Below are 16730 nucleotides of genomic sequence, written 5' to 3' on the forward strand. Positions count from 1 at the left end.
CTAAATAATCGCAGGTGGTAGTTCGGTATTCAATCTCTTCATTAATGCCTCTTCGCGCCTTTTATAGTTGATCTCGTTAAATAGCCGTTAGACGGAAGGGCTTCTAGCCGTTGTGACTTCGTTTGCGTGTTTCACTGGTTTTAACGGCTCCGCCATTAATGCGTCTGAGTTTCTGACACTGTAGGTCGCAGTCTACGTAATCCCGTTGAAGAGCCGTTGCACTCGTTTTTCATTAATCTGCATATTTCAAACTTAGAACAAATGAGAGTTTTGTGGTGAGTGCTTAAATCTTGAATACAGAAGAAAGCTAATCTATCATTCAAGGATTTGTGCCGAAATCATTTATCAGTAAGAAGAACAAAATGTCATTCTGGTTTAGTTTGATCGAAAAAGTGATCGATTACTTGATGATAGATCAAGTTATCGATAACCAGAATGAAGACTTTTCGAAGTAGATCACTAAAATTATCGATCAAGTGTTGGATCATTGACTTTAAGAATTATCATAGAAAGAGGAAATCATTGCATGATCGAAAAAGTGATCGATCACATAATTGATCGAACAGATTATCGATAATTTAAATGTTATTGAAATGAAGCTTCAGTCATTGATGATCGAACATCTTATCGATAAATATATAATGCATAATGTTATCGATAAACCATGGGTATGTATATATTCAATGAAGAACACAGGCTATCTGAAAAGATCGAACATTTAATCGAACAATGAATATTCGAACAAATGATCGAATAAATTATGAAGAGAAGATTAATCCTGTAAGGCAAGGAAACTGGTTATCGATCACCTTTTGTGAAAACATGATTTTCATGGAATTGGATGATCGATCATATTATCGAAAAACCAGTGATCGATAACTTGATCGAACATTCGTTCACCATAACTTAATGCGAATATGTCAATTCTTAGACTCTTTATCGATCACGTTATGTGAAAACTTTTGTTAAGCAAATAAGTTAAAGTTATCGATAATGTTATCGATAATTTAGCTGTAGCAAAACTGAGTAAGAGTAGATAAGGACATTGATTATCGATCATGTGATCGATAATTTTGTGATCAATAAAGTTATCGATCTATCAGTGAATTTGATCACCTGCATTCAGAGAGTTAGAGCATAAAGTTCGAGCACGTAATCGATAAACAAATGATCGAAAATATGATCGATAAACTTGTAACAGAACTAATGTGCAGAACAAGTAGAGAGTGTTACCTTTTATCGAAGTCGTTATTGATGACTGATTTATCGATAACTTGATCGATAAATACACTTCAGATTTGGGTCTCTTATCAGTAACTCGATTGTTTACCTGTTATTATCGATCAGCTTATCGATAATTTCCCAAAGTCTTATGTGATATTTACGCTAGCGATTATCGATCATTTTATCGATAAATTATTCATCGAATAGTTCTTCGATCAAAAAGACTACTATAGACCCGATTTATACTTGATCATTTATCTGAAACCTTAGCGATAACTGATTGCTCGATCACGTTATCGATCAAAATACTTAACCCTGAAATTCTGACTTGTTATCATCAAAACTATAATCCTAACATAACCTTTATGCATATGTGCATAGGATAAAACAAAAATGGATGATGAAATTAAACTTGTGGAAGAGTATGCTAAGTGATGAAAAAAAAAAGGGTATACAAGTGTTTATATCGGTAGAGCATAGGTAAAGGATGTTTTAGAGGGCAATCACACATGTTATAATATGTTTAGCATGGAAAGGGATATGTTCTCAAGTCTTTGCACAGAATTGCAACAACATGGTCTAAGGAAAACTAGAAATATAGGGATATATGAATCAGTTGCAATATTTTTAAATATCATTGGCCACGCGCTTAGTAGTAGAATGCAGCAAGAAAGATTTTAGCATTCAAGAGAGACAATTAGCATATATTTTTATAATGTCTTAATAGCATGCTGTACACTTGCCATGTCTAATATCAAATCAAAAGATTTAACATTCTAGCATTTTCATTCAAAAATACACCATTGTAAATACTGGTCTTTTTTCAAACATGCTATTGGAGCAATTGATGGCATACATGTTTTCTGCATTGTCAGTGCAATAAATCAAACTAAACTTATTTCTAGAAAAGAAACAGTATTGCAAAATGTTATGGCGGAGTGTGATTGAGACGTGTTTCACTTTTGTTTTGGTCAGATGGGAAGGTAGTGCACATGATGCTCGCATATATGATTATACCCTCACAACTCCTTCAATGAACTTTTCCCATCCACGTGAAGGTATTTTTAATTTGTTACATTTATTTATGTTTAACTTAAAAACACAAACATTGTTGATGGCAATTACGCATTTGATATACGCAAATATTATTTGGTGGATGCTAGTTATCTCACACCAAATGGATACCTCGGCCTATATAGACGAGAGCATTACCATCTGCTTGATTTTCAAAAGACATCTACACTTAAAAATAAAAATGAGGTTTTCAATTATTTCCACTCAAGTTTAAGGACTACAATTGAAAGAACTTTTGAAGTTTAGAAGAGTAAGTTTCCAATCTTGCGAAACACGCCATGCTATGACTATCAAAAACAAGTTAAAAATCGTGCGTGCAACGATGGTTATATATAATTTTATTAGAACGACATCTATTACTGATCTTGGATTCATCCATTGTGAAGAAGAAGGTATTTATGCACAAGAAGATGTTGATGATGGAATTGGATTTTCACACATACATTCATCAATACAATTTTTATCTTACATGGTTCATGTTCGTGATACCATAAGAGATGAACTTGTTAATTATATAAAAGATTAGTAATCATGTCTTTTTTTATTTCTTTTTATTATACGTTGTAATATGTAGTTAAAAAAACTATTATAAATGCTATATATCGATGCAATCTCTTAATTATTATGACACTTCTTTATTTATATTTCTTTTATTAATGTTATACCTTATATTCTCACAGCAATTATTAATTAGTTTAATAATTAATAAATTATTTTAATGTATGTTTATTCAATTTTGTAAAAAAAAAAAATACTCATCTGGTACTTAATATAGAACCTAATAGTTGAGTTGATTTTGGTCCTAAATATGACCTATTTATCATATTTATTAATTTTTTCTAAATTACCCTTATGAATACTCCATAAACCATAATTAAGTAGAAGAGGGAGGATATTAAAGAAAATGATTATGGTGTTTTAAGAAGAACATGTCATATTTTTTTATAATTAACTAACTTACCTAACTTTCTTAATCTAATCAAATTAGTTAAATAAGTCTTAGATTAAGGACCGAAGGAATATCATATTTGTAATCTTTAAGATAAAATAATATTTTTCTGTTGACAAAAAAAATTCATTTTTTTCAAAAACATTTTAATCTTATATTTTATAAATGTATATGCACATACTACCAATTAATTAATTATGTTTTTTTATATTTCATTTATTATATTGGCAAAAAAAATAGTAGCAAATTTATTACTTCAAATGAAAATAAAAATTAAAATCTATCTTTTATGTAGTTATCATATTAACTTATGTATTTTCTGGTAATTTGTACCTAAAAAAAATACTTATGATAACAACTATCTAAACAGTCTCACTTTATTAAAATTATCTTTTTACAAAATTTATTCTGTTAAAATCTATTCTTAAAATCACCTTTTTTTTTCCCAAAAACTATTCTCTAAACCATAGTTTGTATTTATCAAACACCCTCTAATGTTTTAAAATTTCCAACTAGTATGATCATCAAGTCCTTAATTGAGGTGCTGGCAGAAAAAGCCTTAATTAATGATAACAAAGTAAGAAATTTGTGTTTTAGTATGTTGATTGATGATCGATCAAGGACTTATCGATAAATTGATAGATAATATCTCTGTACAATCAAAGTAACTTAGCAGAAACTTTGATCTATAACTTGTTAGATAATGTGTTGATCGATCAATTGATCGATCATTGTTAACTTAGTTGTGTATGAAAGTCTGGAGTAAATTATTGATCACTTGATCGATAATCAGGATGGTCGAACATTTGTTAGATAAAGGGATATAAATCTGATAGGCAATTATCGATCGCATGATCGATAAGCAGATTATCGATAAGAAGACAGATAAATGGTAATGCGCTCTACTCATTCTATATTTTGCTTTAGTCACCATTTTTCGATCACCTTATCGATCAGTCATTTATCGATAATATGATCAAACATTGTTTCATAACACTCTCTGTGCAGGTACTTATTTCAGCAGCTTATCAATCACCTGATCGATCAGCAAATCATCAGTACATCGCTCTTATTTTATGGTTCTTCGATCACCGGATCGATAATTAGATTATCGATAATATGATTGATTATCATACTTACATGTCTACCTTGTTTTTCACATAACGTGATCAATAAATCAGTTCTTTGACTTTACAGGATTAAACCTCTTTATTGATAACTTGATCGATCATTCATTAATCGATCACCTATTCTTTCAACCTACATAGTCTGTGTTTTCACTGAATATACTTTTGCTTATTGTTTATCGATAAGGTTATCCATCATCTATTTATCGATAATGTGTTCGAAAATTATTGCTTTAAATTCTGTTCTATAACACTTTGTTTATCGATAACCTGATTGATCAACAAGTGTTCGATCACTTGTTCGATCATAGAGCGATTTCAGTTTAAACTTCAACTAGGCATGATGTTTCTCAAAATTTATCATCTATTTCATTCGAGCCTTTCTCAGCCTTCATGATTGTCTTAATTCCCTATTTAAAGAGATTCAAAATCAAAAGTGACCTTGATCTTCTTTTTTTTGCATACCAGTATGATGTCACTATTTCCTTTTATCGATCACTTGATCGATAAATCATTAATCCATCACTTGATCGATAAACATAGTTATCTGTTTCAAAAGCTCTTACTCTGAATAATCGATAACCTGATCGATCAACCAGTAATCAATCACTACTTCGATCAAGCACGATCAGTTATTACTCAACACATTTAACAATTGATTGATTCTACCTGTAAACCATGAATGTTCATTTTATCATTTGTTCGGTTCTGTTTTTGATCTTACTCTGCAAAGAAAAACTTATTGAATCAATGTATTATTGCAGGTTACGAAGAAAAACCCAACGGCTCTCCAACGGTTGTCTAAGTAGCCTGTAACCTACCTTGTCAGAAGCATTAATGGCGGAAACTGTTGCAATTGGGAAAACATGCAACCGGACTCTCAACGGCTAGAAGCTCTTCCGTCTAATGGTTACTAAACTACCTCAACTATAAAAGGTGTGAAGGAGCATTAAATGAACATATTGAATATGCGAGTTACCCTCTGTTGATCATTTACTGTTGCATTCAATACTCTGTTCTTCCATACACCAAGCTTCAGTGATTATCATTTATTCACTTTGTAAGAGAGTTTATATTTTTTCATCATTAATCACGTCTTGTGTGAAACTCAAGAGTGTGGACTCTTGAGTGGGATTATAACCTTACGGGTAGTAAGGGGGAGTGATTGAGAGTATCAATTACTGTACTGAGGCACCAAGAGCCCGATCAATCTTGGAACATAGTGGAATACTCAGAAGTATTCTAGGACTGGACGTAGGTCAAGTGGTTGAGACCGAACCAGTATAAATTCTGTGTCCACTTTTCTACAGTGAAATCTCTCTAACTTACACTCTCTGTTTCCGTTAGTTCATTGTTTTAATTTTGCAAAATTTTTATAACTCACCCAATTCACCTCCTCTTGGGTGAGACTGCACTTTCCGAATTCCAAAATTTTAAATTATTAATTAAGAACCTTGAATTTTTTTTTGGAGAAATTGCAAAAACGCAGATAGGGACCATTGACAACTTCACTTTAGGTTTTGACAATAATAATATGTTATGAAGTTGTCAAAACCTGAAGTGAAGTTTTCAAGGGTCCCTATCTGCGTTTTTGCAATTTCTCCAAAAAAAAATTCAAGGTTCTTAATTAATAATTTAAAATTTTGGAATTCGGAAAGTGCAATTATTATTTTTTCGTTGGACCTAAATAATATAAGTATCAACGAGACGGGGGGTCTGGTAAAAAAAAAAAAAGGAGACCCGGGGGAAGAGGGGGAGAGGCTGAGAGGCTGAGTGGCTGAGGAGGGGGATCTCCCGTGTCAGAAAGAAAACAGAGCCGTACCCCGTCACAGCGGCTCTTTTCAAATGCTCAGCAGGGCCAAAACATTAAAAAAAAAAAAAAAAAAACTCATCTTGATTGTTTCCCTCAATCTTGACGGCCACCGGGTATACCGGATACGGCGGAACCACCCACCAATGCGGCACATCGACAAGACCAGGTAAGCCTTTTCACTCCTCATTCACCCCCTTATACTTCGTAGCTTTCAAAGTAGAGCAGTTTTGTGATTCGTATTGAATTTTTATAGATTTATTAAGATCCTTTTTTTTATCCCTTTGTTCTTGACTTGCTGCCATTCATTTGTTTGATAAAATGCTTCTATCAGAATTTGAATACATATATTAAATTTATGCATCTTGGCAATCGGAAGTAGGATTTCTGTGGCTTTGCAAGCCCTTGTAGAAATGTTTCAGGTCTTCAGCTCTTCTATTTCCGAATGACTTCAAAATTAGTGCTGATTTAATTTGATAGCATTTTCTTAAACACCTGTTGCTGTTGGTTGTTGATCTGGTAGTTCTTATAGTAAAGTGGGGACTTGTCCTTTTCAAATTCTTCATTATCATGTACTTTGTGGGTTAGTGAATGGCCGATAATTCCTCATGGTTTTTATCGATCAAGCTTTCTGTTCAATATTGTATAATTTAATGCTAAGAGTGAGATACTGGCAAAAAAAAGGTTCGAGTGAGATGGTCATTTGAAAATTACTTGACAGAACATGTCTAATTCGTATGCAATATGTGAGTGCTGAGTTGAGTTTGTTGCCAATAGTTTTTCAGTAATTCAGTTAATAGTGCAAAATTATTTCCTATCTTATGCTAGATGTAATTCGCACCAAGTGACTTGTTAAAATGCAATGCAGGAGAAAATGTTTGCATAAAGAAGTCAAATGAATTTTGTAAACATGACTTTAATATAGTGATCCCACCTTCGGTTGGTTTTACAGGCCATGTGCCTTGAGTGTGCTTTTGGCCTTTAACAACATCGGTTTTAATATTGTCGCTGTAGCTGTAGAAGGAATTTTTTTGTTATAGTTGGTTAAATTCCATGGCTTTCTATGATTGTTACTATTTATTCATTTTGCTTTAGGTTAAAACACTTTTTAGCATAATTTTTTCGATATTTAATGCAATAGCTTTTGTAAGTTTTATCCATATATAAACTTGTAAGATTTGGATTAAGTTTCTAAAATTCTGGTTTACTTTTTGTACTCACACAACTTAGGGCTTGCAGTTTAAATTTTTATTCATGTCAAAAAATGCTATTCTAGTAACAAATTTCTGGTTGATATGGCAAATTCGGGGCCGGCTAAAATACTGCCCCTTGGCTTAAAATTCTGAATTACTTTGAAAATCTTGATCTGTGTTAAACCAATGGTTTACTTAGTAATAATCGGGATTACATTACAAATTTTGAATTGAGCATATTCTGGTTTACAGTTGAAATTTCTGGTTTACTGCAGGACAATATTTTGATCAGAGAATTCTCTTTATGCTTGCAAATAAAATCAACCACCTTCTTTACCTATGTAAACAGATTTCAAGTTCCCAGCCTTTTTCTCATTTACGGCCCTTCCGTTATCTCCCACCTCAACCTTCACTGAGTCAAATCAAGCAAGCCCATGCTTACATCGTTGTCTCAGGTGTCTTTGGCTATGTCGGCTTCATGGGTCATCTTCTTGCTTATCTTTCTTTTTCCTCATCGATTCCCTTGGACTATTGCTCTACAATCTTCCACACAATGAGCTTCCCTAGTATCTTCACCTTCAATAACATGATTCGATGCCTTGCCAAAGGGAATTCGCCTTATGATTCCATTTCTTTATACTCATCATTGCGACAGAGATGCTTGAAACCTAATAAGCACACTTTCACCTTTGTGTTACAAGCTTGTAGTAAGACTTTGGCTATAAATGAAGGGGTTCAAGTTCACGCCCATGTGATCAAACTTGGTTTTGGAGAAGATTTGTTTATTCGAAATGCCTTGATTCACCTTTACAGTGCTTGTTCTAGAGTTGAATGTTCAAAAAGGGTATTTGAAGAACATGCCCTCTTCAGAGATGTGGTCACTTGGAACTCAATGTTGGCAGCTGTGATGAGAGATGGACAGATAAATGTTGCAGAGCAGATGTTTGGAAAAATGCTGGAGAAAGATGTCATCTCATGGAGTACGATGATCAAGGGATATGTTCAAAATGGACAGTTGGAACATGGGCTGGAGTGCTTTAAAGAAATGAGAGTGAGAGGCATAAGACCTAATGAGGCAATATTCGTTACAGTGATTTCAGCTTCAGCTCAATTGGGTTTGCTTGAGCATGGTCAATTCGTTCATTCTACCATTGAATCCTTGAATTTCCCTATATCAATTCCCATAGGAACAGCTCTAATTGACATGTATGCAAAGTGTGGCTGCATTGAAAAGTCAATATTATTGTTCAATGATATGCCCAAGAAGGATAGCTGGACTTGGAATGTCATGATTTGTGGTTTGGCTTCACATGGTCATGCAAAGAAAGTACTTGCACTCTTTCAGGACTTTATAAGTGAAGGTTTCTGTCCCACCAACATAACTTTCATAGGGGTTCTAAATGCTTGTAGCAGAGCAGGCTTAGTATGTGAGGGTAGGGAATACTTCAAGTTAATGATAGACAAATATCGCATTCAACCAGAGATGGAGCACTATGGGTGCATGGTTGATCTTTTTGCTCGTGGTGGATTAATAGATGAAGCCTTTCAATTGATTGAGACAATGGTGACTCCTCCAGACCCTGTATTATGGGCAACACTTCTAGGTGCTTGTAAGATTTATGGATTAGTGGAAACGGGAGAGAAGATTGGAAACAAGTTGATACAACTGGAACCAACACATGATGGGCATTATGTGCAGTTGGCTGGAATATATGCGAAAGCCAGAAAATGGGAAGATGTCGTTAGAGTTCGCAGATTAATGATTGAACGAAACACCAACAAAGTTGCAGGTTGGAGTCTGATTGAGAACCAGGGTAGAGTTCATCGATTTGTTGCGGGAGACAGAGAACATGAGCGTTCTTCTGACATTTATAAAATGCTGCAAGCTATAGGAATGAGAATAACTGAAGCTGGATACTCACCAAATGTTTCACCGGTATTGCATGATATTGAGGACGAAGACAAAGAAAATGCAATTAAAGTCCACAGTGAGAGATTAGCAATTGCTTTTGGTATTTTGGTAACAGAAGTTGATGATTGCATCAGAATTGTTAAAAACCTAAGAATTTGTGAGGACTGTCACGAGGTGAGCAAGATTGTATCCAAAGTGTTTCAGAGAGAGATAGTGGTTAGGGATGGCAGCAGATTTCACCATTTTAAAGAAGGCAAGTGTTCCTGTCTTGATTATTGGTAGATCATGATTATCTCATATCTTCTTGGACCAGAAGATCTAAGAATGTCTCTCTCTGCTGCTAGCTGTTGGGTTATAATTTATTAAACCTTAAATTATATAACTGATATAAATTTTGTGAAGGAGTTAGGACTAGTTAAGTGTTAGCAGGAATGCACTGTGATTAGCACATAATGTTTAGAGATGAGAGAGAGAAACATGTGATCTAGTTAGGCCATATTCTGCCTGCTATCTTCAACCTCAGGCAAGTTGGTTGTACTGGCTAGTAGGTGCTGTCAATAAATTCATATTGGTCCTAATTTACAATCAACACGGGGGGTTTTAAGTGCTGGCATTCAACAATCAAAAATCTTATTTTATGATCTGCACAGGCGGGTTTCTGGGTATGGGCCATCATTGTAAGGATTTTCTGGATGTGTAATGCTGTGATCTCTGGGTTGCTCGGTCAAAAAGAGAAAAAGATCTCTGGGTTAGCTTGACCTGCTTGAACTCTGAGCATGCTATTTCTCTGTCACAAGTTGACAAGTGAGTTTGTCCAATAAAGATAACTTCAGCGAATGGCCTTATAGGCTGATGACATGTAAGCTCTCTTATAAGTAGGAGGTCGCAGGTTCGATCTCGCTTGTAACATTAGGCGATTAGTGTCTGCACTTCTCATTTTTTCTTTTTTTAAAAAAGATACCTTCATATGGATTTTAACTGCTTGTAGTCAAACAGTTTTTGTAGTAAACCCTGGACTTCTTACAGTTAATAATGCATGACAATCACATGATACTGGAGGTGGTGCCTTTTGGTTCCATGGTTGATCTCTCGGCATGTGCTTATTATCATAGATGGAGCTGACAATGATGATTCAACAAGTCTCACCGCCTAGAGCATGTAAGTTAATTTTATCATTTGAAAACTAATGGTTATGGACATTGTATGTATGCAATTCTAAAAGCGAGAAAATGGAAAATTGTGGCTATGATTCTCACATCAATGATGGTAGAAAGCATCATAGAGCTGCATATTAGATATTGAATAAAGCATGGGGAATCATTTGATGGCAAAAGGGCAGTGAATAGCTGAAGCTGGTTATGGCTTTGAATCAAACCTCAAACTTTATTACAAGTTATAGGATATACCAAGACAGAGACTGCAAATTGATGTACGCTATTAGAGGTAAGCAAATGATTGCATTTTTAGCCACAGAAGATGGAGATTGCATGATGACTGGATTGAAGATTTGTGATTATTTTCATGGGTGATTGCCATTTTTTCCCCCTTTTGAATCTCTGAAGTGTTAATTGAGAGACAAAATATAGTCAGAAATGTTTTGATAGTTCATAATTGTATAAATGGTACTCCCTTCGGTCCTTAATATAAAGTTTGTGGTGCAAATTGTACTACAAAATAGGTTTTATATTAAGATTTTATATTAAAAGTCGGAGGAGTAATTTTTTTTTTTTTGGGGACCACATTACTTGTGAAAACAGGATTAACTAGTATCTATTTCGAAACGTGAAGTTTGTCATGAGGTGATGTGCTGGTAGACGAATAATTGAGTCCATTTGCTGTGTTTAATGACAATTAGGGGTCTTAATTTTTTTTATTTATTTTAGTTTTATTTATATATTTAGGATGTTCATGTTTGCAATATCTTTAAATAAATCCCTTGGATTGTCCTTTGAGTATCATTATCGTGTAAAAATCCTTTATATATATATATATATATATATTATTTCAGATATATGGGGCCTAAATGAGGATCTAGGATATCATGCAATATCTTGTCAATATTCATATATTCACAAAAATATAATGAATTATTTTGTCATTATCATGCAATTTACTCCTCTTGTTCTATTAAGAAGAGAATGAGAAGGGATTTTTTATTCCTATTTATAGGACAGAGAGAGAAATTTTTTGTATAAATTTATAATTTTATCCTTCGTTTATTATTGTGTTGATTTTATTTTCAAAGGATAGAATGTATATTTAATAGGGATAAAGTTGAAAGGTTAAATTTTATGATAGAGTTAATAGTTTAAGGTTTTTTTTTAGTCTATATAAACTATATTGGAAAATAACTTATAAATAGAAACAATGACTAATAATGTTCTTGAATTACTGTATGTATGATATCTTATCCTCTTTATCTTTAGAATATTTTTTTTTATTTTGCGTTAGGAATTTAAAATAAATACAAGCTATATTCATTATTTTTCAAAATAAACACTTTTGTGCTTAAAACTTTTGTCAAAATCCACATTTTGCAACTACTTCATCCTTTTCAATGTTTACTATTATTTCCAATCTTTAATATATGAGTTTAATAACTACTTTATAGATATTAAAAAAATTAATTTAGTTTTTTATAATATGAGTGCTGTTTTTCTTTAAATATTTTTGTTAATCATATACATGAGGATGAAAACTTTTTAACATCTATGATGATAATGAGGACTACTTTGGAGGAAAATAAATAAATATATATGAGAGATAAAATGGATGGATTAAGATTCTATATTGATAATCAATTTAAATCTTCAACCATCTTTTTAATTTGGTGACTTTAATTCGGAGTACAATCAAGAGGGACTGATTTCTTTTTTTTGACCTTCTGGAAAGACTGATTTAAAAGTTTAGAAAACAAAATCAAGAGTATGCATATTAGATAAAATGGCCCATTTTATTTGTACTTGTTCAAAATGTTTCTTTACGCTTCATTCTTATCGCACTATATTTTATATATTCAATTCAGAGAACGTCAAAGGCAAGTTTTGAACTTGGCTACGAGATGCTTAACTCTTGAATGAAAAGATTATTCTTCAACGCTGGATAGTCTTAAGATATGTGTGTGTTATTTTACATCTCTATGCACCTCTATGGTAGACAAAGACAATCAACCTCCAAAACGTACCGGTTCACGTTAAGCCCTCACAATACTGAATCATCAAACCCTGAGGATCGCTAAAACTTCAATCCTGAAGCTCCGCACAATGCCCAAATGACGTCGGGCTCGTTTGGATTGCGGTGAGGAATGGTAAAAGCACATGGGAAAGCGTGAAACTGAGGTTTGTGGTTTATTGTGACTCAAAAGATTGTTTGGATAGGGCTTCTTTTCTAACTGACTTATGGGAAAAAATAACTTTTCTAACTGACTTATCCAACACAATCTGGATCAACTTTTCTAACTGACTTATGGAAAAATTGTGCAAAGCTTACGATCTAATTAGTTATATGATTTCATTTACTTTAATTAGAGACTAAATGAATTTTAATTTATATTCATGTTTGTCTATTATGTATATTTAATTAATTATCTACAATATGTTTTCAAATTTTTCTCCGTAACAAATATTTTTATTTTATATTTCACAAATAACTATTTATATTTTATCATAATAATTTTATATATTTTTTAAACTATTATCACATTAAAAATATAAAATTTCAAACACTACTATTCAATAAAGTTCATGTCCTTTTCATTTTATAACTAAACTAACTTTTCTATTAATCATTCAAACAACTTTTAACTTTTTCAACTGACTTTTTATAAGCACCTATCCAAACATAAATCGCATTACACTAACTGACTTTTACTCTAACTTCAGTTATAAAAGTCAGTTAAACTATAAGTCAGTTTTACTTAACGCCAATCTAAACATACCCGTCGTCTGTGCTCATTGCTTCACCTTGGATGGTAAGTATTTCTCTTTTGTATAGGAATTATGGTATTATTCACGTTAATCTGACAATGACATATTGTTATTTACAGGCTAATGAGACAAATACTACGACGAGCTGGTAGGACTTTATGGGTGTGCCTTCCCTCATGCACAGGGATCACTTCTCAAACTTTTTCTGAGGCTCTCTCCATGCACTTCCCCACTGGACATCCTGGCTTTGCGCACTAGTAGTAACAACATCAGTTGATATGCACACAGACAGTGGTGGACGCAAGACCCTAGGGTAGTAGGGACATGAATTATATATAGTGTAAAAATTATAGAATAAACTTGAGAATGAGTCAAGGGGTTCAAAATTAAAGGTAGTGGGAGCAAATATTCAAAACTTATCATACTTTTAATTTATTTTTTTTTCAAGAACTTGCTAAAGAAAATGGGGCGGGGAATTTACTAGCCGTTTATTTGGTCCTAATATAAGAGCTAGTTGGGGGGTAAATTTGGTTCTAAATTTAAGAATTCAATCCATTTGATTTGTTTACCATTTCCCCACCAAACTATCCCTGTTGCTTGCACATGTTAAGAGAGTTTGCATTAAGGAATAGTTTCAATACAAATAATTAGTTCAATGCAAATGATTTAAGAGGGTATTTTAGATAAATCAATACATAACTTTCACAACTGACTAATTTAAATACTTTTTTTAATCTACCTAAATTAATTAACTAGATCTTATATTGAGGATTGAAAGTAATATATCATTGTCAATAATTATGTCATAACACAATCGAGGCATACAAAATATTTTCAAGAGTTACTTCATCAAACAATTTGACTTTCCCAATATTTCCATGACTAGTGGCACCTAAATCTAGTAACCAAGTGGCTTTGTGAGTTAAAGAGAGAGCAAGGTTTATCAAGCCTCATTGGTCCTCATTAGGAACCATGGTACTAAGTGTTCCAACTAGTTCCTGTGAAGTGCTTTGTGTATGAGGTTTAGTAGCAGAGTCTGCATGAATGAAGAACTAACAATCGTGAAACTAACTACTCCGATTCTGAAACCTGAATTAAACATGGAAGTTCCTAATGATCATAGACTACCTAATGCACAAAACCATAATAATAGTGGAGGTAATAACAAGGGTAATGGTAATGGAGGGTATTGGACTTGAAAGAGTATGAGAGAATAATGGGTAGAATGGAATTAACAACACTAGGAAGAGAATAATTGGAGAAGTTACTACCTCAGGTATTCATTATGACCCACCCAATTTTGATGTTAACTTTGAGATTAAGGGTTTGGTTATCAACACACCTCCTAAATTTCAATGGCTTGACATATAAGGATCCATACTATCATTTACAAGCACTATGATTTTGTCAAAGTATGAAACTAGTGGGAGCAACCTTGTGGAAAGTGTTTCATCTATTTTTGGAGGGCAAGGTACGTAAGTGAATGGTACATGAGCCTGCCTCTTACATGTTGTAGATAGGGAAAAGCTGGTGTGATCTTATAAAGGCTTTCATGGAGAAGCATTTCCCTGCCTCTAGGAAAACTGAAATTGCATTAAAGAATAAAAAACAATTAAAATAATTAAATACTTTTTTTCCTCGTACCTCAAATTCTAAAGCTAGAATTCGGGCCACAAAACTGACAGAGCTTTGCTGTAGTAAACTCTCCAAAAGTGACATGGGGGGGGGGGGGGACGTTCGCTTCAAACTTAGTTGTGGTTATTTTGCTCTAACCGCTACTAAGTAACCATGACAAAATTGGCGCCAAGTTTGTCATGGTTTTTTTTTTACCATAACTGCTATAGAATTTAGAGAGTCATAATGTTGACAAGTCATAGTGCGTGGAGCCTCTACAATGCATTTAAGGAGGATGGATACACTTGGGTCCAAGATGGATTCCTTAGAGAACAAGATGACTTCTCAATTATACTATCCATGATCACTGCTGAGTTGAAAACCAAGGACATGCAACACCATTCTCCTTTATTAGATTGGAATGCACCTAGCTGTGGTACATGTGGATCAGTAATTGCACGTTTCGAGTGTGTGCCCAAGTTGATTTCAGGAAGCGTCAACAATGTATCAAGGCCATCCAAACTAGAAATGATACCTCTATTCCAACACTTATAATGAAGGATGGAGGACCAATCTTAAGATTAGTTGGAGGAATGAGGAGAGATGAGGATCTAACAAGTTTCGAAAAAATGGAGGAGCTGGATCTTCATCCAATAAGTTTTAAAATCAAGACTAAACTCTCTGATCCTAAGAAGGATGACATTACCTAATTTTTGCATATCATAATGAACATGATGAAAAATGAGAAGGCAGCTATTGCCAATCAATTCAATGTACTTGTTTCATTACTCTTCTAACAATATAAGTGACCAAAAAGCAAGGAGTGGTGATTAGTGCTTCATTCCTAAGGTTTAGGATTCAAACTTGTGTAGACTCTGATACAAAACTTTAGTAACAAAACACTATCATGCACCAAAACTAACAACCAAGTGGCTTTGTGAGTTGAAGAGAGTTAGGTTGATCAAACCTCATAACCATTGCACTAAGAGCTCCAACAAGTACTAGCTGTGACATTCTTGTGACTCCTAACATTTGTATTAAAGCCTGCATGATGGTTAGCGCTTCATTCCTAAAGCTTTGGATTTGAACTTGTGTAGACTTCGATACCAAACCTTAAAAATAAATATAACTGTTTCAGCCCAACAAATGCCCCAATATAAAACTAACAAGTATTTTTCACATTTCTTTTTGAACTTCTTCAATCTGCCTTGTTGATATTGCTATAACATCAAACACTTTTTTTTTTACTGTAGGTGTTTTTATGTAGGTACTTTGATTATTTTATGCAAAATATTTATTATTAATTTTTTTGAAAAATGATGAAGAATGATGATCATAACAAATATATGTATAATCATATAACTATTTTAAAAAATTTTAAAACATGAAAAAATAAAAATAGCAGTCATTAATTTATAAAAAAAACTATTAAAGCCATTATATTAATGACACAAAAATTTGAAAAAAATAAAGAAAGGGAAAAAAGAATACCACACGTACGTATGAGGATCTTAAGCGATGTTATGCAATGCCTTGTTATTATCTTGCAATATAAGCAGCTCCTTGAATTATTTTATGCATGACATCTATAATATTCTTCAGAGTTTTTAGGATCAAGAATTCAGTCTATTTAAAGAAAAATTATATTCATTATTTTAAAGTTTCAAGGCACGAATAGAGTAATTGTTTTTTGCAAATTTACTTATTACTTTGTGTTTTTGATCAAATAATATTAGATTGTTAGGGTATAGGAGTTTACACGTTAAACAAAAAATCTAAAATTATGTACTCACAATAAATAGAAAAGCAATATTCTCAAAATATATCGTGATAAAAGATAAAATAATGATATCATACAATAAAAATAAATAACAAATACCATAAGATTTTAACCGTTGATA

General features: G+C 33.1%; 1 protein-coding gene across 4 annotated transcripts; it reads left to right on the forward strand.

Annotated features, from left to right (window-relative positions):
• The first annotated feature begins 6171 nt into the window (after window positions 1–6171).
• Window positions 6172–12560, forward strand: LOC114711474 (pentatricopeptide repeat-containing protein At5g06540-like). 4 transcript variants are annotated; one of them, XM_028895901.1, is made up of 4 exons: window positions 6172–6353; window positions 7653–10447; window positions 10560–10732; window positions 12446–12560. In XM_028895901.1, exon 2 carries the CDS (start codon window positions 7682–7684, stop codon window positions 9569–9571), a length of 1890 nt encoding a protein of 629 aa, XP_028751734.1. In that variant the 5' UTR covers window positions 6172–6353; window positions 7653–7681; the 3' UTR covers window positions 9572–10447; window positions 10560–10732; window positions 12446–12560. The 4 variants fall into 4 exon arrangements, with proteins under 4 accessions (XP_028751734.1, XP_028751720.1, XP_028751742.1 ...); XM_028895887.1 differs by lacking the exon at window positions 12446–12560 and having other exon boundaries at window positions 10560–10778; XM_028895909.1 differs by lacking the exon at window positions 12446–12560 and having other exon boundaries at window positions 7727–10447; window positions 10560–10778.
• The last annotated feature ends 4170 nt before the right edge of the window (window positions 12561–16730 follow it).

This window comes from Neltuma alba, unplaced genomic scaffold, assembly GCF_004799145.2.
Source record: "Neltuma alba isolate B1F8T4 unplaced genomic scaffold, ASM479914v2 tig00001782_pilon, whole genome shotgun sequence".
Taxonomy (NCBI): Eukaryota; Viridiplantae; Streptophyta; class Magnoliopsida; order Fabales; family Fabaceae; genus Neltuma; species Neltuma alba.

Excerpts from the sequence above, each read along its gene's own strand:
- LOC114711474 (XM_028895901.1), top strand. The coding sequence starts at position 7,682 with ATGCTTGCAAATAAAATCAACCACCTTCTTTACCTATGTAAACAGATT.